This window comes from Heterodontus francisci, chromosome 8 (assembly GCF_036365525.1).
Source record: "Heterodontus francisci isolate sHetFra1 chromosome 8, sHetFra1.hap1, whole genome shotgun sequence".
Lineage (NCBI taxonomy): Eukaryota > Metazoa > Chordata > Chondrichthyes > Heterodontiformes > Heterodontidae > Heterodontus > Heterodontus francisci.
The window spans coordinates 28,434,853-28,461,311 of NC_090378.1; the positions used below are offsets into that span (position 1 = coordinate 28,434,853).

The following is a 26,459-nucleotide window of genomic DNA, read 5'->3' on the forward strand; positions in this document are numbered from 1 at the left end:
GACCTGTGAGCCTTACTTTGGTTGTGGGTAAAATGTTGGAAAAGGTTATAAGAGATAGGATTTATAATCATCTTGAAAAGAATAAGTTCATTAGAGATAGTCAGCACGGTTTTGTGACGGGTAGGTCGTGCCTCACAAACCTTATTGAGTTTTTCGAGAAGGTGACCAAACATGTGGATGAGGGTAAAGCAGTGGATGTGGTGTATATGGATTTCAGTAAGGCGTTTGATAAGGTTCCCCACGGTAGGCTATTGCAGAAAATACGGAAGTATGGGGTTGATGGTGATTTAGAGCTTTGCATCAGAAATTGGCTAGCTGAAAGAAGACAGAGGGTGGTGGTTGATGGCAAATGTTCATCCTGGAGTTTAGTTACTAGTGGTGTACCGCAAGGATCTGTTTTGGGGCCACTGCTGTTTGTCATTTTTATAAATGACCTGGAAGAGGGTGTAGAAGGGTGGGTTAGTAAATTTGCAGATGACACTAAGGTCGGTGGAGTTGTGGATAGTGCCGAAGGATGTTGTAGGGTACAGAGGGACATAGATAGGCTGCAGAGCTGGGCTGAGAGATGGCAAATGGAGTTTAATGCGGAAAAGTGTGAGGTGATTCACTTTGGAAGGAGTAACAGGAATGCAGAGTACTGGGCTAATGGGAAGATTCTTGGTAGTGTAGATGAACAGAGAGATCTTGGTGTCCAGGTGCATAAATCCCTGAAGGTTGCTAACCAGGTTAATAGGGCTGTTAAGAAAGCATATGGTGTGTTAGCTATGGAAAGGGTGCAGAGGAGATTTACTAGGATGTTGCCTGGTATGGAGGGAAGGTCTTACGAGGAAAGGCTGAGGGACTTGAGGTTGTTTTCGTTGGAGAGAAGGAGGAGGAGAGGTGACTTAATAGAGACATATAAGATAATCAGAGGGTTAGATAGGGTGGATAGTGAGCGTCTTTTTCCTCGGATGGTGATGGCAAACACGAGGGGACATAGCTTCAAGTTGAGGGGTGATAGATATAGGACAGATGTGAGAGGTAGTTTCTTTACTCAGAGAGTAGTAAGGGCGTGGAACGCCCTGCCTGCAGCAGTAGTAGATTCGCCAACTTTAAGGGCATTTAAGTGGTCATTGGATAGACATATGGATGAAAATGGAATAGTGTAGGTCAGATGGTTTCACAGGTCGGCGCAACATCGAAGGCCGAAGGGCCTGTACTGCGCTGTAATGTTCTAATTCTAATTCACATTTAACTTATTAGGCTAAAGGCTGGTGTTTCCAATTTAGGATTGCTTGTCAGTACCATACCCCAGAGGAGGGAGGACAAAGGGTGGGGTTAGCGGGAGCATGGAGGAGCAGGGGAAGGTGGAAGGGGAGGGTCCAAGGTGTGTAGTGGTTGTTATTGCTACTGAATCTGGCTGTGGGCAGCTGAGAGGGTGGTAGGTTGATTTGAGCATTCGTCAATAGATGGTCATGAGAGACCAAAAGGGAGGGATGAGTGCTGTCACTCGGGAACCTGTGGGGTGAATTCAGGGTACTGGCTGGCGAGGGAACGGTCACAGTCATGCGGCCAATTGGATTTCATGGCGGGGGGAGGTCGAGACTTAGATTTGGGTATTCTGTGGTATCATAGGGAGGGGAGCAGGATTTGGCAATAACATCAAGGTGAATTTGAGGAGAATTGAGGGTCAAAGTCAGGAGTTGGATGGTAATGGGACTAGGAATGGCGGAAGGAATGGCATGAATAAATTGATTATGATCCGATCTGGGGTAATGGGGCGAAGTTCGCGGGTGACAGAAAATGTAAGGTTATATTGGGTGGGTCAAGGGTGAAGGTTGGAAGGTGGGGAAACTTGTCTGGTAGCATAAACGCAACATTTTCTCGAAGGATAATGTGAACCATGTGGCCACTCGAGGGTTACAAATTGAGTGGGAGGGGACCAATGATTAGGATTTCCTGCTGGGTGCAATTTTAAGGCGCATTACCTCAATGGTTCAGCTGACTGACAACACAGGGCTGAATTGGAATGCTGTGCTCATTTCATTTTTTGCAAAGCTGCAAAGACGTGGGTCTCATGCTCCCAATTTGTCACCTACCACGGGAAGAAGAGCAGAGGAAGCGACTGAGGAGGGCTATTCCCTTAACAGATGATGCCTTAATGCCAACAGTAGGCAGAAGGAGGTGAGATGCTCTGAATGATAACATCCAGGAAAGTCATTATCGAAGACAGACACTGACACGTCATCAAATCCTCAAGACAAGACAAATTACCTTCAAATGTCAGATGCAATGCCAGAGATGCCGAAGGATCTCATGTGAAATGGTCATACAAATTTGTAGGATCCTGCAACTGCTTGAGTTTGGTGGGAGTCCTATGCCAATTGCCCTCAAGGTTACTGCTGCACTCAATTATTTTGCTAGCGCTGCCTTCCAGGGACCAACGGGTGACAAATGTGGCATATCACAGTCCGCGATCCACAGATGCATCAAAGAGGGAGTGAATGCTCTATTTCGCCCTGCCAGTGTATTCATCTACTTACCTGTAGATGAGGGCAGCCAGGCAGCAAGGTGTGTGGCCTTCAGCACCATCGCTGTGTTCCCTTGAGTGTAAGGGTGATCTACTGCACTTGTGGCCATTCGAGCTCCCTGGGACCAGCCTGCTGAATTTATGAATCGTAGAGGCTTCCATTCTTTGAACGTACAACTGGTTTGCAACCAGAGGAGAAAAATCGTGCATGTTTAAGCTCGTTATTAGGGAGCTGTCATGACTCATACATTATTCGGAGCTCACAGCTGCCAGGAATTTTTGGCGAACCAGCTGAAGTTGATGGCTGGATCCTGGGTGACATAGTTGATGACACCAGTGCGGTATCCTCAAAGCACCGCTGAAGAGCAATACAATGCTGCTCATGGATCAGCCAGAGCCATCATCAAACACGCCATTAGCATGTTGAAAATGCACTTGGGCTGCCTTGTCTGGAGGGGCTGTTCAGTATGCGTCACACACGGTCTCACGAATAGTCATTGTCTGCTGTGCATTGCACAACCTGGCATTTAGATGCGGTCACATTTTGCATGCAGAGGAATACCAGTCCTCAGATGAGGATGACTATGAAGAGGGTGAGGAGGAGGACAGTAACACAAACGATGCTGTTATAGATGTAAGGGCCATGGAGAGACATGCAAGGGACATCAGGGAGAACCTCATAGTTGCACGTTTCAGCCAACATAGAGACACTTAGACAGAACCTTTTTAATCCTGCGACCTCTACCACCTAGAAGGACAAGGGCAGCAGATGCATGGGAACACCCACGACCTGCAATTTCCCCTCCGAGCCACCCACCATCCTGACTTGGAACTATATTACCGTTCCTTCATTGTCGCTGGGTCAGAATCCTGGAGCTCCCTTCCTAACAGCACTGTGGGTGAACCTACCGCACATGGACTGCAATGGTTCAAGAAGGTAGCTCACTACCACTACCTTAAGGGCAATTAGGGATGGGCAATAAATGCTGCCCTAGCCAGTGATGCTACCTCACATAAACAAATAAAAACAAATTTTAAAAAAACTTTAAGGAACGTTGGGAGTAGAAAAAGAACAAACTCAATGTTTGCATATGCCTGAGTTGTTGTTCATTGCTGTAATCTAAAAGAAGGGCTCTTCTGACAACAGCACATGAACCAGCAGTCTAGATGTGCCTAACGTCCTGTCTGCTATCAAATTCATTGAAAAAGATCTGCATTTCCATGGAAATCTTGTTCTGCATCAAGGCATTACCTCTCCCAGAGAAGATGCTGCAACATTGCAGCACTTTGTGACCAGCAGATCAGATCTATTCTGGGTTACGATGGAACTGCAACAACACCTATGCAAGGAATGTAAGGGGGTGACTACAGAACTACAATTATAAAGCATGTTGATAATGGAAAAAGTGCAAAATCTTCAAATGACAAATAGCCATCATTGAAGACTGAAGGCTCAAATGTCAATGATAAAGGGACACTGGACACATTTAGAAATGCTTTGAAGCCATAGGCCTCCAATAATCATTTTCCTTTTCAACTGAAACAATGATTTAAGAGTACATCTACCATGGAATCTCTCTGCTCAGCATAGTGGGGAAAGTCTTCGCTCGAGTCATTTTAAACAGACTCCAGAAGCTGGCTGAGCGTGTCTACCCTGAGGCATAGTGCAGCTTCCGAGCTTCGCCAGCTACAGGAGAATTGTCGCGAACAACCGATGCACCTCTACGTTGCTTTCATTGATCTCACCAAAGCCTTTGAACTCTTCAGGCATGGTCTCTTCAGACTACTAGCAAAGATCGGATGTCCACCAAAGCTACTAAGTATCATCACCTCATTCCATGACACTATGAAAGGCACAATTCAGCATAGCGGTGCCTCGTCAGATCTGTTTCCTATCCTGAGTGGCGTGAAACTGGGCTGTGTTCTGGCACCTACACTGTTTGGGATCTTCTACTCACTGCTGCTCTCACATGCGTCCAAGTCTTCAGAAGAAGGAATTTTCTTCCACACAAGATCAGGGGGCAGATTGTTCAACCTTGCCCGTCTAAGAGCCAAGACCAATGTACGGAAAGTCCTCATCAGGGAACTCCTCTTTGCTGACGATGCTGCATTAATATCCCACACAGAAGAGACCCATCGACAGGATTTCAGCTGCCTGCAACGAATTTGGCCTAACCATCAGCCTCAAGAAAACGAACATCATGGGACAGGATGTCAGAAATGCTCCATCCATCATTATCGGTGACCACGGTCTGGAAGTGGTTCAAGAGTTCACCTACCTAAGCTCAACTACCACCAGTAACCTGTCTTTCGATGCAGAAATCAACAAGCGCGTGGGAAAAGCCGCTGCTATGTCCAGACTAGCCAAGAGGGTGTGGGAAACTGGCACACTGACACAGAACACCAAAGTCCGAGTGTTTCAAGCCTGTGTCCTCAGTACATCACTCTATGGCAGCGAGGCCTGGACAACATAAGTCAGCCAAGAGCGACGTCTCAACTCATTCCAACTTCGCTGCCTCCGAAGAATCCTTGGCATCAGGTGGCAGGACTGTATCCAACACAGAAGTCCTTGAGGCAGCCAACATCCCCAGCATATACACCCTCCTGAGCCAGTGGCGCTTGAGATGGCTTGGCCATGTGAGCCGCATGGAAGATGGCAGGATCCCCAAGGACACATTGTACAGCGAGCTCGTCATTGGTATCAGACCCACCGGCTGTCCATGTCTCTGCTTTAAAGACGTCTGCACGACATGAAGTCCTGTGACATTGACCACAAGTCGTGGGAATCAATTGCCAGTGTTTGCCAGAGCTGGCGGACAGCCATAAAGGCGGGGCTAAAGAGTGGCGAGTCGAAGAGACTTAGCAGTTGGCAGGAAATAAGACAGAAGTGCAAAGAGAGAGCCAACTGTGCAACAGCCCCGACAACCAATTGTATCTGCAGCGCCTGTGGAAGAGTCTGTCACTCTAGAATTGGCCTTTATAGCCACTCCAGGCGCTGCTTCACAAACCACTGACCACCTCTAGCCACTGTCTCTCGAGACAAGGAGGCCAAAGAAGAAATATTAAAGCAAACAAATCAGTTATTGAAACATAATTTTTCCATACAATATTTACAGCACCTTTGCCACCTTCATGCTCAAACATGTTTTTTTCCTTTCCTACCACTATGTCTGTCCAGGTGCAACCCTGACATTAGCTGAGGTGGAGGCTTAGTGCACTGCCCTGTTGCTCTGGCTGACCATGGCGGGTGACTTCTAGAGGAACGGGGCCTTGATGGCTCCATCCTTCTGGGGTCTGTAGCACTGGTGCTTGAGTATCCCCCTAGTAGGGGCTCGCCTGCTGGAGGTAAGGGGATCAATTTCGGGGGCTGGGGGGGGGAAAGAGATGCCACTTACTCTAGGGGTGTCCAGAGAGGAAGGCCTTGGGGCAGCTGGCATGCGCTCATCCTCCATCTGGGTGCATGATACGAACATACGAACTGGGAACAAGTGTAGGCTATTTGGCCCCTCGAGTCTGTCTGCCATTCTATAAGATCATGCTGATCTGTTTGTGGACATAACACTTGATTGTCAAGAATCTGTTTATCTCTGCCTTCAGAGCATTCTCCATCAGAGAGAAAATTTCTCCTCATCTCTGTCTTAAATGGGAGACCCCTTATTTTTAAACTGTGCCCCCCTAGTTTTAGTCTCCGCCACAAGGGGAAACATCCTTTCACCATCCACCCTATCAAGTCCCCTCAGGATCTTATATGTTTCAATAAGATCACCTCTCATCCTTCTAAGCTCCAATGAATACAGACCCAACCTATCCAACCTTTCCTCATAAGATAATTCTCTCATGGTTGTTGGAGGTCAATCATCTGAGCTCCAGGACATCACCGCAGGAGTTCCTCAGGGTAGTATCCTAGGCCCAACCATCTTCAGCTGCTTCATCAATGACCTACCTTCAATCATAAGGTCAGAAGTGGGGATGTTCGCTGATTGCACAATGTTCAGCACCTTTCGTGACTCCTCAGATACTGAAGCAGTACGTGTAGAAATGCAGCAAGACCTGGACAATATCCAGATTTGGGCTGATAAGTGGCAAGTAACATTCGCGCCACACAAGTGCCAGGCAGTGACAGTCTCCAACAAGAGGGAATCTAACCATCTCCCCTTGACATTCAATGGTATTACCATCGCTGAATCTCCCACTATCAACATCCTGGGGGTTACGGTGGACCAGAAGCTGAACTGGAGTAGCCATATAAATACCGTGGCTCCAAGAGCAGGTCAGAGGCTAGGAATCTTGCGGCAAGTAACTCCCCTCCTGACTCCCCAAAGCCTGTCCACCATCTACAAGGCACAAGTCAGGAGTGTGATGGAATACTCTCCACTCGCCTGGATGGTTGCAGTTACAACAACACTCAAGAAGCTCGACACCATCCAGGACAAAGCAGCCCACTTGATTGGCACCCCATTCACAAACATTCACTCCCTCCACCACAAACGCACAGTGGCAGCAATGTGTACCATCTACAAGGTGCACTGCAGCAACGCACCAAGGCTCCTTCGACAGCACCTTCCAAACCCACGACCTCTACCAACTAGAAGAACAAGGGCAGCAAATACATGGGAACACCACCACCTGCAAGTTCCTCTCCAAGTCACACACCATCCTGACATGGAACTATATCACCGTTCCTTCACTGTTGCTGGGTCAAAATCCTGGAACTCCCTAACAGCACTGTGGATATACCTACCACAAATGGACTGCAGCGGTTCAAGAAGGCAGCTCACCACCACCTTCTCAAGGGCAATTAGGGATGGACAATAAATGCTTGCGTAGCCAGCGATGTCCACATCCCTAAATGAATAATAAAAAAAAACTATTAACCTACACATCCTAACAGCAGTGTCCTCAACTAGGTATTTACAGATACTCCCTAACAGCAGTTACTCACCAACGAATAACCTTACAGCTTGTGTTCTAATTTTTTTTTTCAAACTCCGTGTGCGCCGACTCCTGAAGAGGTGCTCCCACACAGGTCCGACTGCTTTCCACTCCCAAAGGTACCTGCCTGTCATCTTGAGGAGAAGGACTATCCAAAGGGAGGACAGTGTTCCTCATCCCCCTCTCGCTTAGACTCTGCTGCATGACCCCGTGGCTACGGATGGAGTGCAGGTCAGAGCGCATATGGCTCAAGTGCTCAACCAGACTCTCCATGGAACTCACCAGACGCTCAAATGCCGGGGGACGTGGCAGGCGACGTGGCTTGCATGGACTTCTCCATGGCACACAAAGCCATGCATGACCTCTGGCATCTCCAACATATTCTCCACATGGGTTTGCTGCGCATTCAGCAGACTTCTCATGCAACAAACAGAGGATCATCAGCATGGGGCTGAGCAGTGGCCTGGTCCCCAGCCGTCCTCCGATAGTCAGGGACCCCGCTAGCACATGCTCCCTCAGCTGCTGGGACATTATGCACACCACATTGTGCCGCAGCTTCTAATCTTTAACCCTCCGTGGACCGTGTGGATGCATCTGCACTGGTGGAGGCGGAGTCTTGGGCCCCGCTGAGTTCCGTCGCTGGAGTACAGCCACCTGCAGTGAGGACACAAATGGAAGCACATTAAGCATCAGCAGAGCATAAGGTCACACACTCCTTTGGTGTGCACATATGGCTGCAAGACTAAAGATGACACTTCATTCTTACGCCTTGATCCTGCCTCGCCATCTGCGACGGCTCTGCCTTCCTCCCCTCTTGTAATTTCTGCAGCCTCCTCCTCAGCTGGTGTCAGGGATCTGATGTCTGGGACAGCTGCACCTGAGTTTGCCCTCTCCCACTGGTTGTGGGTGCATTTATCTTGTAGGAGACCGTGCAGATTTCATGACATGTCAAAGGATGCATCACATCATTGTATACATGCATCGACATCACTCATTCCGGAGTGGCTTTCGCATGACACATCCAAGCACGTTAAAAAAAAAAAAAAAATGCTAGATGTCAACTTTCCACACAATCATCAGCAGGTAGGGTCCAGCCCCATGTTTCAGTAACGCCTCCCTGCAGGTTCTCCTCCAAGTTATCAGGGAAAGGAGAGCTGCTCCTTCCTGCAGATGGACTCAGAAGACCACAGATGCTGCCAGACCTGCTGAGTGATTCCAGCATTTCTTGTTTTTGTTTCAGATTTCCAGCATCCGCAGTATTTTGCTTTTATTCCACACAATCATTTTGTGTATGGCACCAAGGCTGCTCATGCATTCCACTGCATGCTGCATGCCTTGTCTGCCTTCTGTCTTAAACACACGGAGACAAGGAGAAAAACAGTGGAACAACTTTAGCAAGACCACTTACCCTCGCCGATCTGTGCAAGTCATTGATATGCTTCCAACACTTAACCCAGATTTGTTGTGTAACCCCACGGTTTGATACCTCCTGCCACCTCCATCTAGGCTGCTTTGGTCAGATGGGAGGGTCTTCTGAGTCCATCTGCAGGAAGGAGCAGCTCTCCTTTCCCTGATAACTTGGAGGAGAACCTGCAGGGAGGCGTCACTGAAACATGGGGCTGGACCCTACCTGCTGGCTGACATGTTTATGGCTGCTCCAATTGGGGGAAAAAAATCGGGGTGTTGCTGCTGGGGTTGAAAATTTCAAGAAGGAAAAAGTGAAAACAAAACAATTTTATTATGTAAAATCACCAGACGCTTACAAAACACTGAGGCTGCTGATCCTTGAAGCTTGCAATGCAGAATGATTGATTTATAGCCGTGGCGTTCATGGAGCTTCACAGCGTGACGGCGGTTCCACCAACGAAAGCCCGTGCCCGCCACATGATTTCACGTCTCTCATGGCTGTTGCCGCACCGTTAATTTTCATGTAAAGTTGCGTGCAAAATGAGGAAAAGGGCAGAAGCAGAGGTTTTGTTAACTTCCGGTTCCACTGTCAGAAGCGCAGCGGGACTCGTAAAATCCTGGCTTGTGTGTCTGTGAGGGTTCTTAAATCTAATTGAAGAGCCTTGCTGTCTTTTGGCCTACTCATGAACATCACAGGCCCACTGTAGAGGTCACCGCCGAATTAGGTGCTGGGTTTGAGCAAGTCTCCAATCCAGATGCCCACAACAACTTAAATCGCTCAAAGCAAAATCTAGGCCAATATCTTCACATTTTTATGATTACAAAGAGCTTTACAGCCAAAGAAGTGCTTCAAAATGGTTTTATTGGAAGCGGAGATATACAACAACTTGCAACAGCTTATATTTATGTAACACCTTTAACATAATAAAACATTCCAAAACGCATTACAGGAGCATTATAAAACAGTATGACACCAAGCCACAGAAGGAGATAATAGGTCTGATAACCCAAAGCTTGGTCAAAGAGGTAGGTTTGAAGGAGTGGCTTAAAGGAGGAAAGCAAGATGAAGAGATGGAAGGTTTAGGGAGCGTATTCCAGAGCTTGGGGCCTAGGCAGCCTGAAAACCTGGCCACCAATGATGGAGCAATTAAAATCAGGGAAGTACAAGAGGTCAGAGAGGAGCGCAGATATCTTGGAGGGTTCTAGGGCTGTAGGAGATTACAGAGTAGAATTTCATGGAGGAATTTGAAAACAAAGATGAGAAATTTTAAAATTAAAATGGATTGAAAAATGGATTGGATGAAAATGGAATAGTGTAGGTCAGATGGTTTCACAGGTCGGCGCAACATCGAGGGCTGAAGGGCCTGTGCTGCGCTGTAATGTTCTATGTAATGTTCTATGTTCTAATACGTTAGTTGACCGGGAACCAATGTAGCTTAGCGAGCACAGGAGTGATAGAGAAACAGGACTTGGTGCAAGTTAAAGACATGGGCAACAGAGTTTTGGATGACCCCAAGTTTATGGAGTCGAATGTGGGTGACCAGACAGGAGTGCATTGGAATAGTCAAGTCTAGAGGTAACGAAGACATGAATGAGGTTTTCAAGAGCAGATGAGCTGAGACATGGGCGAAGTTAGGCAATGTTACGGAGGTGGAAATAGGTGGTCTTAGTGATGGCATGAATGAGTTCAGTAGCTCTTGTGTCAAATGTAACACCAAGGTTGCAAACAGACTGATGTAATTCAGACTATTGCCAGGGAGAGGGATGGAGTCAGCAGTTGGGGAACGGAGTTTGGAGCAGGGACTGAAAAACAATGGCTTCAGTATTCCCAATATTTAATTGGTGGACATTTCTATTCATCCAGTCCTGGATGTTGAATAAGCAGTCTGATAATTTAACAACACAGGAGGAGTCGAGAGAAGTGGTGATGAAGTAGAGCTGAGTATCATCAGCTAAAACGAATGCCGTGCTTTCGGATGATGTCACCAAGGGGCAGCATATAGATGAGAAATAGAAGGAGCCAAGGATAGATCCCTGGGGGAAGACACCTGAGGTAACGGTGTGGGAACAGAAAGAGAAGCCATTGCAAGTGATTCTCTGGCTACGATTAGATAAATCAGAATGGAACCAGGTGTGACCAGTCCCACCCAGCTGGACGACAGTGGAGAGGCATTGGGGGAGGATGGTGTGGTCAACAGTGTCAAAGATAGCAGACAGGTCGAGAAGGACAAGGAGGGAAGGTTTACCTTTGTCACAGTCACATAGGGTGTAATTTGTGGCTTTTTTGGTTTTGCAACTGTTTTGGTACTGTACAAGGGCGGAAACCTGATTGGAGGGATTCAGATAAGGAGTTCGGGAAAGATGGGTATGGATTTGGGAGGTGACAACACATTCAATGGCGTTGGAGAGGAAAGGGAGTTTGGAAATGGGACGTTAGTTTGCAAGGATGGTGGGGTCAAGGGTTAATTTTGAGGAGAGGGGTGATGACGGCAGATTTAAAGGAGAGAGGGACAACAGTTGAAGAGAGAGAACGGTTTACAATATCTTTGAACATGGGGACCAGGAGGGGAAGTTGGGTGATCAGGTTAGTGGGCATAGGATTGAGGGAACAGGAGGTGGGTCTTCTGGACAAGATGAGCTCAGAGCAGGCATGAGGGAAGATGGGACAAAAACCTGAGAGCTGCAAGTTCAGGTCTAGGGCATGGGAGGAGTATTATAGAAGTTTGGTCAGGTGGTCTAGTGGAACGGGAAGGGATGAGGCAGAGGCAGCTGATTGGATGGTCTCGATCTAACTGACAGACTGGGCGGCGCAGTGGTTAGCACCGCAGCCTCACAGCTCCAGCGACCCGGGTTCGGTTCTGGGTACTGTCTGTGTGGAGTTTGCAAGTTCTCCCTGTGACCGCGTGGGTTTCCGCCGGGTGCTCCGGTTTCCTCCCACCGCCAAAGACTTGCAGGTTGATAGGTAAATTGGCCATTGTAAATTGCCCCTAGTGTAGGTAGGTGGTAGGGAATATGGGATTAATGTAGGAGGGGATGTGGTAGGAAATATGGGATTAATGTAGTATTAGTATAAATGGGTGGTTGATGGTTGGCACAGACTCGGTGGGCTGAAGGGCCTGTTTCAGTGCTGTATCTCTCTGACTCTAAAAGTCCAAGAGTTCCTCACACTTATTGTTTAAGGTGAGGGTGGAGAAAGTAGATTTCAGCTCCTGAGCTACAGTTGTTTTTCTTGCTGTAGAACTTTTGATCTGTGCTCAGAAAATTCTACTTTGTTTACTTTTAATTAGTCTGGTCATGTGCGTGTATGTTGTTTTGCAGCTGTCCTGCTTCTGTAGTCTAAGATTTGCTTCCACTGAAAGCTGCTCTTCACTGAACTGGTTTAGCAGCTTTTATTTTAAATAATTCTGTTTACATATGTCATACTTTTGCTTCAGATAATTGAATTTTTCTCACCTGCATGGAGCCAACTATTATTTTTAATGTGTAAATTAGATATGATGTAATTACTCTTGATCTAACATTCATTTGACCTGACCTATTAATTGTCAACTATAATGTGTCCTTCATGACTCAGTTGGTAGCACTCTCGCCCCTTAATTTAGAAGGTTGTGGGTTCAACTGTCACTCCAGGGCTTGAGCACAAAAATCAAGGTTGACACTCCAGTGCAGTACTGAAAGAGAGCGCTGCGCTGTCAGGTGCAATTTTTTGGATAGAACGTGAAACCTGTCTGTCCCTCAGATGGACATCAAAGATCCTATACACTATATGAGAGGAGAGCTGTCCCTGGTGTCGTAGCCAACGTTTATTCCTCAAGCCACATCGCAAAACAGATTATCTGGTCATTACCACATTGCTGTTTGTGGGAGCTTGCTCTGTGCAAATTGGCTGCTGTGTTTCCTACATTACAATGGCGACTACACTTCAAAAGTACTTAATTGGCTGTAAAGCAGTGAGGGACATCCTGTGATCATCAAAGTCACTATAACTACAAGTCTTTTTTCAAGTTAAATGTATGTAATAAGGTATACGGGTGTTGGGTGTTTTCTGATTGACAGTTTTGCCAGAATACTAGTATACAATATTACAGATCATCAATAGATGGCACTCTAACCAAAATTCCAAATATTGTAATGGAATTTGCCCTGCCAGGTATAGAAACAGTCTAATACTGTTACTAAGTACTTAAAAAAAAAAAATAACAATCCATTACAACATAAAATTATAGCACATTGTTTTTAAAATAGGGGGCTGCATCTTTAATAACTGTCCTTTTTAAAAAAAAAAAGCAGGTCTGCTGCCAAATACCATGCAAGTTACAGAGGTGGGTCTCTCTGCCAGGTGCTGCTTTCATTAAATGTTGGGAAACAAACAAAGGTGACTGCTCTCAGATTTTTCCTGTTCCTGTGGGAAAGAATATGCCTTGTGTTCTGTATCCCCATAGGATGGAATGACAGTAGCTAAATATATGCAGATTGTCTAGCTTGTTGTTCCAATATATTATTGTGCCACACCACCCCTCTACTGTGCATCTGTGCATATTTTAATTCCATATATTGTGTATTTGAATATAGTTAGCCTATATTAAGATGTATTACATGATTAGCTCTGTTATCTGATCCCATTCATGTGAATGGACTTTTTTACGAGATCATGGGGTAGATATTCATGTGCCCACTTCTGTTCGGTGGGAGGCAGCAGAGTGAGCTTGTAGCTTGCCTAATGGAAGTGGTCAGAGACGTGAAACATTTTCATTTTTTAAATTCGTTCATGGGATGTGAACATCACTGGCAAGGCCAGCATTCATTTATTGTCCATCCCTAATTGGCCGGGAGTAGGTGACAGTGAGCCACTACCTTGAACCACATTGTAGTGGTACACCTGTAGTGCTGTAAGGGAGGGAGTTCCGGGATTTTGACCCAGCGACAGTGAAGGAGTGGCAATATAATTCCAAGTCAGGATGGTGAGTGACTTGGAGGGGAACTTGCAGGTAGTGGTGTGCCCATGCGTCTGCTGCCTTATCCTTCTGTTTGGTAGAGGTCGCAGGTTTGGAAGGTCCTGTTAAAGGAACTTTGGTGAATATTACATTAAAGAATTGTATTTATATAATGCCTTTCACGACCTATTTCTTATGTTCTTACACTTCAAAAATAAATTGGCTGTAAAGCACTTTGGGGTGTTCTAACGCCTTTCACGACCTCAGAACGTCCCAAAGTGCTTTACATCCAATTTACTTTTGAAGTGTAAGAACATAAGAATTAGGAGCAGGAGTAGGCCATTCAGCCCTTTGAGCCCACTCTGCCATTCAGTGAGATCATGGCTGATCTACTTCAACACCATTTTCCTGCACTATCCCCGTATCCTTTGATTTTAATATGTAGAAATCTTTCGATCTCAGTCTTGAACATACTAAACGACTGAGCCTCCACAGCCCTCTGGGGCAGAGAATTTCAAAGATTCATCACCCTCTGAGTGAAGAAATTCCTCCTAATCTCAGTCCTAAATGGCCTGCCCCTTATTCTGAGACTGTCCCCTGATTCTAGACTCCCAGCCAGGGGAAGCATCCTTCGTGCACCTACCCTGTCAAACCCTGTAAGAATTTTGTATGTTTGAATGAGATCACCTCTCATTTTTCTAAACTCCCAGAGAATGAGGACCCAGTCTGTTTAATCTTTCCTCATAGGGCAAACCCTCCATCCTAGGAATTAGTTTGGTGAACCTTCATTGCACTCCCTCTATGGCAAATATATCTTTCCTTGGGTAAGGAGACCAAAACTATACGCAATACTCCAGGTATAGTCTTACCAAGGCTCTACATAATTGCAGTAAGACATATTTACTCCTATACTCAAATCCTCTTGTAATAAAGGCCAATATACCATTCGCAACCTTAATTGCTTGCTGTACCTGCATGTTAGCTTTCAGTGACTCATGAACAAGGACACCCAAGTTCCCCTGAAGTTCAACACTTCCCAGCCTCTTACCATTTAAGAAATACTCTCCTTCTGGTTTTCCTACCAAAGTGGCCACTTAAGGGTCTTGATTGCCCTCGAGCGGGCGGGCCATCTCCCCCCCACCCACACCCCCCGCCTGACTGCCGTAAACTTGTCTGGTGGAGGAAGCGGGGCAGGTAGGCCTCCTGGATCCTGCTGCTCAATTTTACGCCGCCCCCACGCCACCATCCGACCCGCTGGGGTGGCGTAAAATTACGGCTGAAGTATTTGTTTAGTTTCTCTGCCATTTCCTTTTTTTCCCCCCATTATAAATTCTGACTCCATTTGTAATGGACCCACATTTGTTTTGCTAATCTTTTCCTTTTTACATACCTATAGAAGCTTTTACAATCTGTTTTTATTTCTCTATAGTTTATTCATATTCTATTTTCCCTTAATCTTTTTTCTTGGTCCTTTGCAGAATTCTAAAATGCTCCCAATCCTCAGGCTTACCTTTTTTTTTGGCAACTTCATATGCCTCTTCCTTTGATCTAATACGGTTCTTAATTTATTTTGTTAGCCACGGTTGGAACTCTTTCCTTGGGTTTTTGTGCATTAAAGGAATGTATTTTTGTTGTAAACTGTGTGGTTGTTCTTTAAATATTAGCCATTGCCTGTCTGCCCTCATACCTTTTAACGTAGGTTTCCAATCCACCATAGCCAATTTGCCCCTCATACCTTCATAGTTTCCGTTGCTTCCAAGAGTTCGTAGATTGAAATCCCCCATGATTACCATATTCAAGAAAGGGTTCGATATAGTTCTTAGGGCTAAAGGGATACGAGGAGAAAGCGGGAACAGGGTACTGAGTTTGGATTATCAGCCATGATCATATTGAATGGCGGTGCAGACTCGAAGGGCCGAATGGCCTACTCATGCTCCTGTTTTTCTGTGTTTCTACCCTTGTTACATGTACCTCTAATTTCCTGATTTATACTGCGATTTATATTACCACTGCTGTTTGACCTATAAACAGGTCCCACTGATGTTTTCTGTCCCTTGCTGTTTCCTAGTTCCACCCAAACTGATTCTACATCTTGATCTTTAGAACTAAGGTCACCTCACTACAGTGCTAATGCCCTCTTTAATTAACAGAGCTACCTGACAGTTTTTTCCCAGCTTCCTGTCCTTCCTGAATGCCACAATGGATATTCAGGTCCCAGCTATGGAACTATGCATAATCCTTCAGCTGCCAGTGTTTTGTACTGCATCTGACTCCATAAAAATCATTTTACAAGCTTTTTAAAACTTTTTTTGTGGCCTGCTGCAGCCCTTTGAGGATCAGTGGTTCGGTTGCTTAATACCAAGTACCAACGGGTGTTTGCTGTGCATGCTCCACCCATTGATATTTCAAAATTGCATCAGGTTCTTAATGTCATACAAGGATACAGTGTTCATGTGCTAATGAGGCACGTGCCTGTTCCAGCAGGTGGCTGGGCTTCCCATTTCAGTACCCCAATTAAAATGGCAGTGGCCAGAACAGAAACGAGATTAGGTGGTAAATGCCCTCCCTCATTTGTTATGAACACAATTGCCATCCGGCATCTGTGCCAATTTATGCAAGAAGCTTCTTATCTTCACATATTTTGTAAAAGTTTCAATGAAACTGTCAGCCATGAATTCAAAAGGGAGTCCTTTCTGTATGACAAAAACAATGCACTTAGGCTTGGGATCATATAATAAGTGGTAGGAGTTAGTTGGGTGGATGTTGTGGCTGATGGAAATCCTGTCTTCACCTTTCATGCTGACTGATCTGTGCACTTCTAGAATTTTTTCTAATTTCACATTTTTAGTACTTGCAGTTTAATTCTAATACAAATCAGAGTCTAAGACTGCTTGTGGATGATCAGTCTCGTGGGTTGAAATGTCCATTTCTATTCCCATGAGACCGGCCATTTTAGGTCTTTGTTCACACTGGGAGCTGCTTAGGTGAAATGTATAATGGGTACAAGCATGTGTGTATCCCAGTGCTGATCCTATTCATTAATAAAATGAGGAAGTCAGTGATGTGAGCTACTCTTGAGATAAATATGCCTGAAAAACTTAATATGGGCTAAATGTGCCATATTAGTCAATTGGTGCCATGTATTTTGTGATTTGGCCCCTCGGTTTAACCTTTTAGCAAAATCACACCTTCTGTAGTCCTGTAAGCTTCCAATGCTCTGCTATATAAGAGGCCATGTCCACAAGTCATGCATATAGTTTACATGAAGGAGACGCACGAGACTCAAACATCTGGTTTACCTGCTATTCACCTGGAAAAACTGGTCTCAGCATCCATGGCACTAGTTATGATGCAGAGCCTGAATTAGTCACGCACCCCCGCCCCCCACCCCGGCCATCCAAGCCCCCACAGTTTGCATTGACAATGGGCTTGGCACTTGTTTGAGAGGCCATCTAACCAATATGGCATGCGGCACATACTCAAAGCAGAATTACCATGATTAGACCATCGAGGATCTCTTCCATGCCATGTCAGGTGTGATAGTGAAGCAAAATGGGAGAGAGCTTCGTATTGTATTGACTGAATTTCAATTAGAATAAGACAGACCAGGCCTGTGGAAAGTAGATGTAATTTTTTTTTATTTGATCAATGTCAATATAAAAGTTTATCAATTTTATGCTTAAACTGGAAAGTAAAGTTTCTGAGGACTTGCATCTGGATCACTGTTGTCGCAAAGCACTTGGGCTCCTTACAGAAATTCAAGACGGTAATACTTAATAAAAGCATACATGCTACATCAAACGGCTGTCTTCATAGTACTAAAAGGGACCACCCTAATGTTGCACCAAGAACTGACCACTAAAATTAGATTTTTGTGTATCCTGGAACAAGGGAAAGTCATCTGTTTTTAATTGCTCGCTCGTAGGTTTTTTTTACATTTGTTTCTGGGATGTGGGCGTCGCTGACCATGCCTGTATTTATTGCCCATCCCTAATTGCCTTTGAGAAGGTGGTGGTTAGCTGCCTACCTGAACCGCTGCAGTCCTTTGGGTGTAGGTACATCAACAGTGCTGTTGGGAAGGGAGTTCCAGGATTTTGACCCAGCGACAGTGAAGGAATGGCGATATAGTTCCAAGTCGGGATGGTGTGTGACTTGGAGGGAAACTTGCAGGTGGTGGTGTCCCATGCATCTGCTGCCCTTGTCCTTCGAGGTGGTGGAGGTCACAGGTTTGGAAGGTGCTGTTGAAGGAGTCTTGGTGAGTTGCTGCATTGCATCTTGTAGATGGTGCACACTGCTGCCACTGTGCATCGGTGGAGGGAGTGAATGTTGAAGGTTGTGAATGGGGTGCCAATCAAGTAGACTGCGTTGTCCTGGATGGTGTCAAGCTTCTTGAGTATTGTTGGAGCTGCACCCATCCAGGCAAGTGGAGAGTATACCCTCACACTCCTGACTTGTGCCTTGTAGATGATGGACAGGCATTGGGAAGATAGGAGATGAGTTACTCGCTGCAGAATTCCCAGCCTCTGACCTGCTCTTGTAGCCACAGCATTTATGTGGCTGGTCCAGTTCAGTTTCTAGTCAATGGTGATAATGGGGGATTCAGCGATGGTAATGCCATTGAATGTCAACCGGAGATGGTTAGATTCTCTTTTGTTTGAGATGTTCATTGCCTGGCACTTGTGTGGTGCGAATGTTACTTGCCACTTATCAGCCCAAGTCTGGATGTTGTCCAGCCTTGCTGCATCTGGACATGGGCTGCTTCAGTATCTGAGGAGTCGCGAATGGTGCTGAACATTGTGCAATCATCAGCGAGCTTCCCCACTTCGGACTTTATGACGGAGGGAAGGTCATTGATGAAGCAGCTGAAGATGGTTGGACCTAGGACACTACCCTGAGGAACTCCTGCAGTGATGTCCTGGGACTGAGATGTTTGACCTCCAACAACTGCAACCATCTTCCTTAGTGCTAAATATAACTCCAACCAATGGAAAGTTACCCCGATTCCCATTGACTCCAGTTTTGCTAAGGCTCCTTGGTGCCATACTCTGTTAAATGCTGCCTTGATGTCAAGGGCAGTCACTCTCATCCCACCTCTGGAGTTCAGCTCTTTTGTCCATGTTTAGAACAAGGCTGTAATGAGGTCAGGAACTGAGTGGCCCTGGTGGAACCCAAACTGAGCGTTAGTGAGCAGGTTATTGTTGAGCAAGTGCCGCTTGATAGCACTATCGACAACCCCTTCCATCACTTTGCTGATGATCGGGACCAGACTGATGGGGCGGTAATTGGCCGGGGTGAATTTGTCCTACATTTTGTGCACTGCACACACCTGGGCAATTTTCCACATTGCTGGGTAGATGCCAGCTTTGTGGCTAGGGGAGTGGCTAGTTCTGGAGCACAGGTCTTCAGTACTGTAGCCGGACTGTTGTCAGGGCCCATAGCCTTTACAGTATCCAGTGTCTTCAGCCGTTTCTTGATATCACATGGAGTGAATTTGATTGGCTGAAGACTGGCATCTGCGATGCTGGGGACCTCAGGAGGAGGCCGAGATGGATCATCCACATGGCACTTCTGCCTGAAGATGAATGCAAATGCTTCAGCCTTGTCTTTTGCACTGATGTGCTGGGCTTCCCCATCGTTGAGAATGAGGATATTTTGGGGCATCCTCTTCCTGTCTGTTGTTTAATTGTCCACCACCATTCACGACTGGATGTGACAGGACTGCAAAGCTTGGATCTGATCCGTTGGTTGTGGGATCACTTAGCCCTGTCTGTTGCATACTGCTTCCGCTGTTTGGCGTGCAAGTAGTCCTATGTTGTAGCTTCAGCAGGCTGACATCTCATTTTTAGGTATGCCTGGTGCTGCTCCTGGCATGCCCTACTGCACTCTTAATTGAATCAGCATTGGTCCCCCGGTTTGATAGTATTGGTCGAGTGGGGGATACGACGGGCCATGAGGTTACAGATTGTGGTTGAATACAATTCTGCTGCTGCTGATGGCTCATGGTGCCTCATGGGTGCCCAGTTTTGAGTTGCCAGATCTGTTCGAAATCTATCCCATTTAGCATGGTGGTAGTGCCACACAACACAATGGGGTGGGTTTCCTCCGTGAAGATGGGACTTTGTCTCCACAAGGACTGTGCACTGGTTACTCCTTCCAGTACTGTCATGGACAGATGCATCTGCGACAAGTAGATTGGTAAGGACGAGATCAAGTCAGTTTTTCCCTCCAGTTGGTTCCCGCACCACCTGACACAGACCCAGTCTAGCAACTATGTCCTTTAGGATTCGGCCAGTAATGGTGCTACTGAGCCATTCTTGGTGATGGGCATTGAAGTCCCCCACCCAGAGTACATTTTGTGCTCTTGCTACCCTCTGTGCTTCTTCCAATTGGTGTTCAGCACTGATTCATCAACTGGGGAAGGGGTGGGGTGTGGTGGTGGGGGTAGGTGGTAATCAGCAGGAGGTTTCCCATGTTGACCTGTTTAATTGGGTCCAGAGTCAATGTTGAGGACTCCCAGGGCAACTGCTCCCAACTATATACCACTGTGCCGCCACCTCTGGTGGGACAGGACATGCCTAGGGATGATGGTGTCTGGGACATTGTCTGCAAGGTATGATTCTGTGAGTATGACTGTGTCAGGCTGTTGCTTGACTGGTCTGGGGGACAGCTCTCCCAACTTTGGCACAAGCCACCAGATGTTCATAAGGAGGAGGTCTTTACAGAAAGGTAAAATTAATGATGGAATTGAAGAAGCATATTTATGTTTCTATGTAAAACCTTTCAGTCTGGTAGTAATTTGCATCAGTGGGAGAAGCATGGAGGTTTTGGTAGAACTTTGGCATTCTGATCTGAGAAAAGTAAAAGGTCAACAGATGGGATAAAATTTAGAAATCGATTCCAATTAATCTGACTTTGATTTTGCTAAGAATCTTGGCAGAACAAATTGGAGGAAATAAAAGTGAAATCTTGGAATATTTTGATTTTTGCTGCTGGGAAAAGGGATTATGCTTTAAAACTGGAACTTGTGACGTTTTGAATGTTTCCAATAAAAACATTGAAAAAATATTTAGCGGTAGGGTAAAAATTAATTTTGTATGCACATTAAGTATACTAATATGTTGTAAACATGCCAAAATGCTTTCTTGTCTTGAGGCTGCTTAGTTATGTGAAGATTTTCATTGATTTTGCTCAGCTGATTTAATTGTAGCCTTCTGTCAGGCTACAATAACGAAGGTGCCGTTTTCATTTTACTACAACTGTTGCATCTGTGTATGGTCATAAAGACTAATGTATCAATGTTTGAGATTTTATTAAATTCTGTATTGATCACTAGATGTCCTTAATAGGTGATTCTTTTGATCCTTTTCTGGGTAATATATTGTAGACACACGATACAATGCCTTATAGGCAGCTGATGCTTGTGGATATATGTATTGGGTTTTTGCCTAGTTCTGTACATTTTTGTAGCACTATGTATTATGTAATTATTTAAAGTGTAATTTTCAACCTTTTTCAAACCTTCACAAACAGTTCTTATCGGAAGGATTCAATTCTGCTCATCACGTGCCCATTCGTAAACATTTCCCTGTTCCTGTTTTTTTGGTTTAGTATTGTGTAAAATCAGCTTAATGTTCTATGTATACTTGAAGATTAATGTGAATAACTTTATTTTAGCTTCAGGCAGATATTGGACGACTTGAGGATAAATTAGAATGTGCCAGTAGCAATTTGAAAGCGGACTGGAACAGGTGGTCTATCAACATGCGGAATGACTTGCAATCCGCTTTCCAAAACACGGCTGAAAATAATATTCATTATTTCGAAAAGGTAAGAAACTTTCAAATTCAAATTGATTTTCTCCTCGAATGGGTAAATTTACAGTTTGTTAATAAAGAGCTCCTGGAACATAAAATGCCCAAAAAACACATTTTTACTCTTTTAAGTGTGCTGGAGTTGGTTGTTGGAAATAAATGATGGATAGCTAACATTATTTAGTATGTGTGTGTATGGTCTTCCAGATAAAACTACTTGCAAACGTTGAATTAGGCAAATGCTTTAAAATTACTTCTTGTACTTGACGTTTCTAATCTTGCTTCCGAATTTCTTCCTGCTTTTCCTCCAGAGCTGCATTTCTGCTTTTGACCTAATAAAGGCACCATCAGCAGTAATACGTAGAATGAAAAAGCTCATCATATGTGTTATGTAAATAAACAAATTTAAAATCTGCTTTGTTGTGAATCAAATCTCGGCCATGAGAAATGTGAAATAAAACAAAATAAGATACTAGGGGTAGACTCAATATTATGGTACTGTTTGTATCCTGTTAACAGGGGGAGGTAGTGGCATTGTCTCTGGACTAGTGACCCAGGGTATTATTCTGGGGGAAATTTGTTCTCACATTGAACAACTTCTCCTTCAACTCCATGCACTTCCTTCAAGTAAAAGGTGTCGCTATGGGTACCCGCATGGGTCCTAGTTATGCCTGTCTTTTTGTGGGATATGTCGAGCATTCTTTGTTCCAGTCCTACTCGGGCCCCCTCCCCCAACTCTTTTTCCGGTACATTGATGACTGTATCGGTGCCGTTTCCTGCTCCCGCCCCGAACTAGAAAACTTTATCAACTTTGCTTCCAATTTCCACCCTTCTCTCACCTTTACATGGTCCATCTCTGACACTTCCCTTCCCTTCCTCGACTTCTCTGTCTCCATCTCTGGGGATAGGTTGTCTACCAATATCCATTATAAGCCCACCGACTCCCACAGCTACCTCGACTACACTTCTTCACACCCTACCTCCTGTAAGGACTCCATTCCATTCTCCCAGTTTCTCCGTCTCCGACGCATCTGCTCTGATGATGCTACCTTCCATGACGGTGCTTCTGATATGACCTTTTTCCTCAACCGAGGATTTCCCCCCACTGTGGTTGACAGGGCCCTCAACCGTGTCCGACCCATTCCCCGCACCTCTACCCTCACCCCTTCCCCTCCCTCCCAGAACCGTGACAGGGTTCCCCTTGTCCTCACTTTTCATCCCACCAGCCTCCATATCCAAAGGATCATCCTCCGCCATTTTCGCCACCTCCAGCGTGATGCCACTACCAGTCGCATCTTCCCCTCCCTTCCCCTGTCAGCATTCCGAAGGGATCGTTCCCTCCGCGACACCCTGGTCCACTCCTCCATTACCCCCACCACCTCGTCCCCATCCCAGGGCACCTTCCCCTGCAATCGCAGGAGGTGTAATACCTGCCCATTTACCTCCTCTCTCCTCACTATCCCAGGCCCCAAACACTCCTTTCAGGTGAAGCAGCGATTTACTTGTACTTCTTTCAATATAGTATACTGTATTCGCTGCTCACAGTGTGGTCTCCTCTACATTGGGGAGACCAAGCGCAGACTGGGTGACCGCTTTGCGGAACATCTCCGCTCAGTCCGCAAGCAGGACCCTGAGCTTCCGGTTGCTTGCCATTTCAACACTCCCCCCTGCTCTCATGCTCACATCTCTGTCCTGGGATTGCTGCAGTGTTCCAGTGAACATCAACGCAAGCTCGAGGAACAGCATCACATCTACCGATTAGGCACACTACAGCCTGCCGGACTGAACACTGAGTTCAATAATTTCAGAGCATGACAGCCCCCCATTTTACTTTCATTTTTGGTTATTTTTTCTTTTTTTTTACATTCCTTTTTACATTTTTTACAATCTTTTTTTGCATTTATTTCATTTCATCTTCGTTTGTTCAGTTTGCTTACCCACTGTTTTTTTCAGGTTGTTTTTCTTCAGGTTTGCACTTGCTGCTGTTCAATATTCAGTGTATTCACACCTAATCTGTACTAATGCTTTGTCTTTCAACACACCGTTAACATATTGTTTGCCTTTGCTCCGTGACCTTTTGGTCAGCTATGTGGCCTGGTCCAATCTGCACCTTCTCCTTTGTTATCTCTTGCCACACCCCCACCTCACTTGTTTATAATCTGTGACTTTTCGAATATTTGTCAGTTCCGAAGAAGGGTCACTGACCCGAAACGTTAACTCTGCTTCTCTTTCCACAGATGCTGCCAGACCTGCTGAGTGACTCCAGCATTTCTTGTTTTTGTTTCAGATTTCCAGCATCTGCAGTATTTTGCTTTTATATTATTCTGGGGGCATGGGTTCAAATCCCATCTGGAATTAAAAGCTAGTCTAATAATGGCCATGAAACCATTGTCGATTGTTGTAACAACCCATCTGGTTCACAAATGTCCTTTAAGGAAGGAAATCTGCTGTCCTTACCTGGCCTGGCCTATATGTGACTCCAGACCCACAGCATTGTAGTTGACTCTTACATGCCCTCTGAAATGGTCTAGCAAGCCACTCGGTTGTATCTAACTGCTACAAAGTCAATAAAACAGAATGAAGCCAGAAGGACCAACCAGCACCAACCTCGGCACTGGAAACGACAACAGCAAACCCAGCCCTGACGACGCTGCAAAGTCCTCCTTACTAACATCTGGAGGCTTGTGCCAAAGTTGGGAGAGCTGTCCCACAGACTAGTCAAGCAACAGCCTGACATAATCATACTCACAGAATCATACCTTACAATGTCCCAGACACTGCCATCGCCATCCCCGGGTATGACCTGTCCCACCAGAAGGACAGGCCCAGCAGAGGTGGCGGCACAGTGGTGTACAGTCAAGGCCTGCTACCCGACGACATGCGTCGGGTTCGGGTCGGGTCGCTGTTCCGGGTTCGGCTCGGGTTGGGCCGGTTCAGGGTCAGGGTTGGGCCGGGTCTGGGTCGGACACCGACAGTATTATTGGACTTGAAAGGTTGTTTAAAAAGAAACTGATTCGGAATCGGAAGGTAGGTAAAGTGAACATTCCGGTGGTTGGGTCGGGCTTGGGAAAAAATGGAGGAACTCTGGCCGATCGGGCTTGGGTCTGATGTGGTTCTGTCTGGTTCGGGTCTGGTTTTTCTTCCCTGACCTGAACAGGCCTTTAATATACAGTTGGGAGGGAGTTGACCTAGGAGTCCTCAACATGATGAAGTCTCATAGCATCAGGTCAAACATGGGCAAGGAAACCTCCTGCTGATTACCACCTACTGCCCTCCCTCAGCTGATGAATCGGTATTCCTCCATGTTGATCACCACTTGGAGGAAGCACTGAGGGTGGCAAGGGCACAGAATGTACTCTGGGTGGGGGACTTCAATGTCCATCACCAAGAGTGGCTCAGTAGCACTGAGCAAGCTGGCTGAGTCCTAAAGGACATAGCTGCTAGACTGGGTCTGTGGCAGGTGGTGAGGGAAAAACATACTTGACCTCGTCATCACCAATTTGCCTGCCGCAGATGCATCTGTCCATAACGGTATTGGTAGGAATGACCGCACAGTCCTTGTGGAGACGAAGTCCCATTCACATTGAGGGTACCCTCCATCATGATGTGGCACTCCTTTTTTTTTCCTTTCCATTCCTTTTTGGCTTCCTTGCCTCGAGAGACAATGGCTAAGCGCCTAGAAGTGGTCAGTGGTTTGTGGAGCAGAGCCTGGAGTGACTATAAAGGCCAATTCTAGAGTGACATACTCTTCTACAGGTGCTGCAGGTGAAGTTGGTTGTCGGGGCTGTTACACATTTGGCTCTGTCCTTACACTTCTGTCTCTTTTCCTGACAACTGCTGAGTCATTACAACTCACCTCTCTTCAGCCCCACCTTTATAGCTGTCCGCCAGCTATGGCGATCGCTGGCAACTGGCTTCCACGACTTGTGGTCAGTGTCACAGGACTTCATGTTAGGTTTGCAGATGTCTTTAAAGCAGAGACATGTACGGCCGGTGGGTCTGATACCAGTGCCGAGCTCGCTGTACAATACGTCCTTGGGGATCCTGCCAACTTCCATGCGGCTCACATGGCCAAGCCATCTCGAGCGCCGCTGGCTCAGTGGGGCATACATGCTGGGGAAGTTGGCTGCCTCGAGGACTTCTGCGTTGGAGATACAATCCTACCACCTGATGCCAAGGATTCTCCAGAGAGAGAGAAGATGGAATGCGTTGAGATGTCGCTCTTGGCTGACATACGTTGTCCAGGCCTTGCTGTCATAGACCAAGGTTCTAAGGACACAGGCTTGAAACACTCGGACTTTTGTGTTCCGTGTCAGTGTGCCATTTTCCCACACCCTCTTGGCCAGTCTGGACATAGCAGCGGCTTTTCCCATGCGCTTGTTGATTTCTGCATCGAGAGACAGGTTACTGCTGGTAGTTGAACCTAGATGAACTCTTGAACCACTTCCAGACCGTGGTCGCCGATATTGATGGATGGAGCATTTCTGACGTCCTGTCCCATGATGTTCATTTTCTTGAGGCTGATGGTTAGGCCAAATTTGTTGCAGGCAGCCGCAATCCTGTCGATGAGTCTCTGCAGACACTCTTCTGTGTGGGATGTTAATGCAGCATCGTCAGCAAAGAGGAGTTCCCTGATGAAGACGTTCTGTACTCTGGTCTTCGCTCTAAGACGGGCAAGGTTGAACAACCTGCCATCTGATCTTGTGTGGAGGAAAATTCCTTCTTTTGAAGACTTGAACGCGTGAGAGAGCAGCAGTGAGCAGAAGATCCCAAACAGTGTGGGTGCGAGAACACAGCCCTGTTTCGCACCACTCAGGATGGGAAAGGGGTCTGATGAGGCACTGCTATGCTGAATTGTGCCTTTCA

The 26,459-nt window shown here is 46.1% G+C and overlaps 1 protein-coding gene across 2 annotated transcripts in view; it reads left to right on the forward strand.

Annotated features, from left to right (window-relative positions):
- The window catches only part of snx7 (sorting nexin 7), a 99,062-nt gene that overhangs the window by 61,606 nt on the left and 10,997 nt on the right, over positions 1-26,459 (forward strand). For both annotated transcript variants that reach the window (XM_068036865.1, XM_068036864.1), the window contains exon 9: positions 21,457-21,609. In XM_068036865.1, the coding sequence (XP_067892966.1) occupies positions 21,457-21,609 (153 nt within the window). The remainder of the gene's footprint in view (positions 1-21,456; positions 21,610-26,459) is intronic.